A 5,404-nucleotide genomic window follows, 5' to 3' on the forward strand; every position below is an offset into this window, starting at 1 on the left:
CTTTCTAGAGATGGGATAGAAAGTTGAAGGGCAATGGCAGAAGATGAGGCAGGAAGAACAGGTTGCCAAATTATCAAGAGCCAGTTTGCCATGCTAGCAGGGAAAGAACCCTAACTCTGGACCTGTGTCTTTACTGTCTCATCTAGACAAGCAGCGCTCATCAGACCAGAAGAGTTGTCCTATGAAGTTATCAACATACAGGCTACCCAGGTGCGTACAGGGGATTACACAGCATCAAATCTTATTCCCCGCTCTCATGATAACCTTGAACTTCAAAGACCCCTTTTCTCTATTCAGCCTGTAATAAGCAGGCGAGCAACTGAAATGCACACAGTGATGGGGTGAAAAACTATGCCTACTCCACAAAGAGACAACAGTGAGGACACATCCTCCTCATTCACTTTCTCTTCTCCTTTCTCTAACAGGACCAGCAACGGAAGGAAGAGTTGGCTCGAATTATGGGGGAGTTGGAGATCACAGAGCAGCCAAGGTCAAGCACCAGCAAGGGGGATGATTTGCTGGCCATGATGGATGAGTTATAGCTCTGCTGACCAGGCACAATCCTTCCCCAAAAGAGAGGCCTTGCACTGAGAACCCCTGGGGAATGCCCCAGGACCCAGAATAATGCTGCTAGTTTTCTACTAAGTGCAGCCAGCACCTCTAGTTCCTATTTATGTGGTAACGAACTGTGCACATCTCCCTCAAGGAGTCCCCTCTCTTGAAGGCACACAGACACAGATTTCCAGCAAATATATACTGGCTTTTAAACTGGATCTTTCCCAGTTTATTCATAATTCTATGACAGCCATCTAAGGCTCCCTGGGCCTGAGGGTGGAGTCCCAAAGTCAGTGAGGGGTCACTCCTACTGTCGCTTTCATGTTGACTATTTCAGCTTTCCTGTAGGAACCTACACCTCAGATGCCTATAAATCAACAAAACCTTCAAAGTCTGGGGATGCATTCTGCCTGGTAGGCAGAGCCCAGTGTAGATAGCCCTACTACACCAGATAGCCCTATGGTACACCAGGAACTGTGACCTCAGAGAGGCAGTGTAAGCAAGGCTGAGGCAGGGAACACTCATCTAGGCCCCAAGCAGAGCATGTGGGTCTGGGGGTCTGTACCTCTCTGCCCATTGTTTGTGCATATGTGGATGTGAGTTTATCCCATACAGAGATGAGTGCCAAGGGCATATTTCACTTTTCAGCATGATATGTACTCCTTACCCCCAGAGTGCTCTCTGATACTTGCTTTCTAAACACCCAGCATGGCTCGGTGCCTGTGGTTCAAGCGGCTAAGGCGCCAGCCACATATACCTAAGGTGGCAGGTTCGAATCCCCAGCCCGGGCCGCCAAACAACAATGATGGCTACAACCAAAAACAAATGGCCAGGCGTTGTGGCAGGCGCCTGTAGTCCCAGCTACTTGGGAGGCTGAGGCAGGAGACTCGCTTGAGCCCAGGAATTGGAGGTTGCTGTGAGCGTGATGCCATGGCACTCTATCCAGGGGGGATAGCTTGAGGCTCCGTCTCAAAAAAAATAAAATAAAATAAAATAAAAAAACACCCAGCATGATATGCTATGACATCTCTATCCTCTGCTTCACCATTAGTCACCAAGCAGAGCCTTAGGTTGGGTGCACAGGAGGCAGGTGTGCTGTGGCCCTCTCCCTGCTGTGGCCCAGCTGAGCTACTTCCTATGGCAGGATTAAACTCAGCAGAATGCAGCAGGAGACCCCATCTAATTGGGGTCCATGTGAAATGTCTCCAACCAGGGCTGCCCTCATTTAAGGAAGGATCAGCAAGCTAGTGCACACCTATAGTCCCAGCTACACAGCAAGCTGAGGCAAGAGGATCCTTTGAACCCAGGTGTTCAAGTCCTGCCTAAGCAACATAGTAAGACTTCATCTCAAAAAAAAAAAAAAAAAGAAATCCAAACTAAAAGTTTGACTGGTCTGAGTGCAGTGGTGTTTACAAATAATTGATCACAGCTAGTTAGAGATTTGTTCCTTTTCCAATCCCATTGCTTCATTTGACTAGCCTGAAAAAGGGAGTAGGGGAAGCGCTCCATGACATGGTCCTTCCTGGGACTAAGTAACCAGTAGGTTCGGGGCCAATTGGCGTCAGAGATCCAGGTCCAGAGGGGAGGAAAGAAACTGATGGTCATTGCCTAAGTGGACCAACTACAGAGACCACCCCACCCCACCCCACCCCACCCATCTAGGAAGGGTTGAGCCAACATAGTTCTGGAAGCTGCCCTTTGGCTAGCAAAAGGCATAGGATTTGGATGTGAAAAGGTAAGCCACCAAAAAAATTTAAATTCCTTTCTACCCATTAAAGTTACACTCCCTTAGCTGTAAAGACACCTCCACCCCTGCCAAAGGTCTACTGGGCAGGAAAAGCATATCATGTTCTAAAACGCCTGTTGAAGCAGATGTACAAAGTGCCTTTTGTTTTGTTCTCTTAATTAATTTGGCCACCATTCTGGAGGCCTTACTGGGTGACAGATGAAGGGGAAGTTTCTGTCCTGTTTTGAGTCTGGCCCCCACCTCGCTGTCATGAATTGGAACTTCACTGTCTGCCCTGAACATGTCCTGGGCCTTTGAAGGTAGCCATGGGCTGTCCAGAAGCAGCAGCAGCCTCTCCCACCCATGCCAGAGCAATGCTGATGGTTTCGAATGTGTCAATCCTGTCGGTAAATAAACAAGATACAGATCTCTGGTAAGGCAGCTCTGTGATGAGGCAATCTGTGAGTTTCATGTCTCTACACTTGCACAAATATTGAGAAGAACAAGTTTATTTGCATGGTGGTTCTGCGCATCCAGAGAAAGCGTGGGAGCCGGAGGAAGCAAAGGAAAAAGATTACCCTGCCTGAGATGTGAACCGAGTATTAAGCACGCATCAGTATTCATTAGAACCATGCTAGATGGGCATGAGGGTGTCACACCACAATGCCTGGTATGACACATCCTCTTTAGGGGAAAGGCACCATGGTCAGAACAGACACTGCCCTCTGGTCCCATCCCTGCCCTAAATCACGAAGTCATCTTAGACCAGTTACCCTCAGCAAGCCTCAGTTCTCTCATCTATAAGAAAGAAAGAACTAGTTAAGTTCTTTCAAATCCAGCTTGCCTAGGTAAGTTACTGAGTTTATAGATTCCTAGGCCGTGCCCCAGGTGGGACCTCAGAACTAGAGTCTTACCCCTTCTTAGAAAGTTAGGATGCCCTACAGATTATATAAAGCAAAACTATAGGAAAGCCAAAAACCAAAGAATTTTAGTGGCTCCTAGGAGAAAAGAGTCAATGTAATAAAAATCAAGAGTGAGGAAGGAATAAAAGAAAGGGAAATGCTAAGAGGAAAATCATCCTGGAGTCCACATAAGTGTCTAACTCACTTTTTTCTTCAGATCTAAATAGCAATAGAGAAGCTTCAACATAAGTAGAACCTACAGGTGCCCAGCTCTAAACCAGATCAGATTCCCTCATCCACATCCATCTGGTGTCATAGCCATCTGGATTGTCACTCTGGTGTATGTCCAGTATAGTTTTGCACCAACTCAAGCAAGACAGGAAACCATGGAATGAAATGCAAGTTTTAAGAAATTTATGTAGTGAGCATAATACCTAATTTTTTTTTTTTTTTAGAGACAGAAAGTGCTATGACATCACAGCTCACAGCAACCTTCAGCTCTTGGGCTTAGCTGATTCTCTTGCCTCAGCCTCCCAAGTAGCTGGGACTACAGGTGCCTGCCACAACACCTGGCTATTTTCTTTGTTGCAGTTTGGCTGAAGCCGTTTGAACCCGCCACCCTTGGTATATGGGGCCGGCACCCTACTCACTGAGCCACATGCGCTGCACCATAATACCTAATCTTAAAATCTGAAAACTAATACAATCTTCACCTACCACTCACTCTTTAAATTACGCCCTGTATGACTCCTTTTCAACTGCTAAATTTCTGGAAAGCAGCCAGTAGAGGGAATGACAGGAAGGGGCTGGGATAAGGAAACCCGTCTACAGTTGATTTTCCCTGCATGGCTTCCTAACTAGTGTGAAATAAATTCTCAGATCATAACTCACCTCTTTCCAAGTGCGAATGTCAAGCTTCATTCCCAAGATCAATGGAAATTATTTTCGATTATTTAATTACCTTAACACACCCCACCACTGCCAGCACCACACACACGTACACCCTAGATTCTTTTTGTTTCTGGCCAGGGGTGCCTCTGCTGACAGAATATCATGACCTTCTCTGTTAGTTCCCCAAATGGCATGAGACCCCAGTTGCATTAGGCCTGATGAAGACATATCACAAGCACATCCCAGCAGCATGGAGCAGGACCAGGGTCTAGATGTGCACAGTGGCCTCAGCCCACGCTGCCCTTCATTCTCTTTCCAAAACTCCCCAACTTCTCTTTGAAATGTTAAGGCCTATGCATTTTCCAAGGGAAGCCCTGGTGTCAGCTAAGGACATTTGACTCAGAATCTCTGGGTATCCTCAGGATTACTCAGCTTAGGTTACAATGGACAAGAAAGGTCCTTTTTTTTTTTTTTTTTGGCCTGGGCCGGGTTTGAACCCACCACCTCCGGTAAATGGGGCCAGACTGGCGCCCTACTCCTTTGAGCCACAGGCGCCACTCAAGGTCCACTTTTTTTATGCTGTGTTTGCATTTGCCCTGCACCTCTCCTGTCCACCCATCTCTGATCTGGCCCTTCCTCCCGCAGGCCCCCAGCCCTATTTCTACTTCAGGAATGAGCAGCCACTGAGGCTCCCCTCCTCCTCCCTGCTTCCCCATGGGCAGCTCCTCTCTTCCTCTCCATTCATTCACCGACTCCTCAACTGTGGGCCAGCACTACACGTTTGCCAGCTGCCTCACCCTGCCTCTCTCCTACACCCCTGCAGCTCCTATCACTGCACACATCCCAGGTCTCCAGGCCCCAGGGCTGCTAGATCCAGTAGCCTCTTCTCCTCCTTTATTACTCATGGCTTTTTGAAATCTCTCGGCCCCATAAACACCCTTTTCTTCCTAAAACTCCCTTAACCGCTGGCCTTCATGTCTCTAACCATATCACCTGACCATACCTCTTATCTCCCTCAGTGCCTACTCCCTGAGGATTGCCCTGAATGGTGCACAGTTCTGTCAAAATGACCGGGTTAGGCTTGGCGACTGTGGCTCAGCGGCTAGGGTGCCAGCCACATACACCAGAGCTGGTGGGTTCAAATCCAGCCTGGGCCTACCAAACAACGACAACTGTAACAAAAAATAGCAGGGAGTTGTGATGGGTGCCTGTAGTCCTAGCTCCTTGGGAGGCTGAAGCAAGAGATATCTTAAGCCCAAGACCTTGAGGTTGCTGTGAGCTATAATGCCATGGCACTCTACCCAGGGCGACATAGTGAGACTCAATCCCC

At 47.9% G+C, this 5,404-nt stretch overlaps 1 protein-coding gene across 2 annotated transcripts in view; it reads left to right on the forward strand.

Annotated features, from left to right (window-relative positions):
* The window catches only part of OSCP1 (organic solute carrier partner 1), a 35,763-nt gene extending 34,990 nt beyond the window's left edge, over positions 1 to 773 (forward strand). Inside the window, exons 10-11 of one of the 2 annotated variants that reach the window (XM_023512178.1) lie at positions 147 to 210; positions 426 to 773. In XM_023512178.1, coding sequence (XP_023367946.1) covers positions 147 to 210; positions 426 to 542 — 181 coding nt within the window. In that variant the 3' untranslated portion in view covers positions 543 to 773. The remainder of the gene's footprint in view (positions 1 to 146; positions 211 to 425) is intronic. The other variant, XM_003788165.1, reaches the window with a different exon arrangement.
* Positions 774 to 5,404: the final 4,631 nt, after the last annotated feature.

The sequence above is a fragment of the Otolemur garnettii genome, unplaced genomic scaffold, assembly GCF_000181295.1.
Source record: "Otolemur garnettii isolate 467f Iridium unplaced genomic scaffold, OtoGar3 scaffold00025, whole genome shotgun sequence".
In the NCBI taxonomy this organism is placed as follows: domain Eukaryota; kingdom Metazoa; phylum Chordata; class Mammalia; order Primates; family Galagidae; genus Otolemur; species Otolemur garnettii.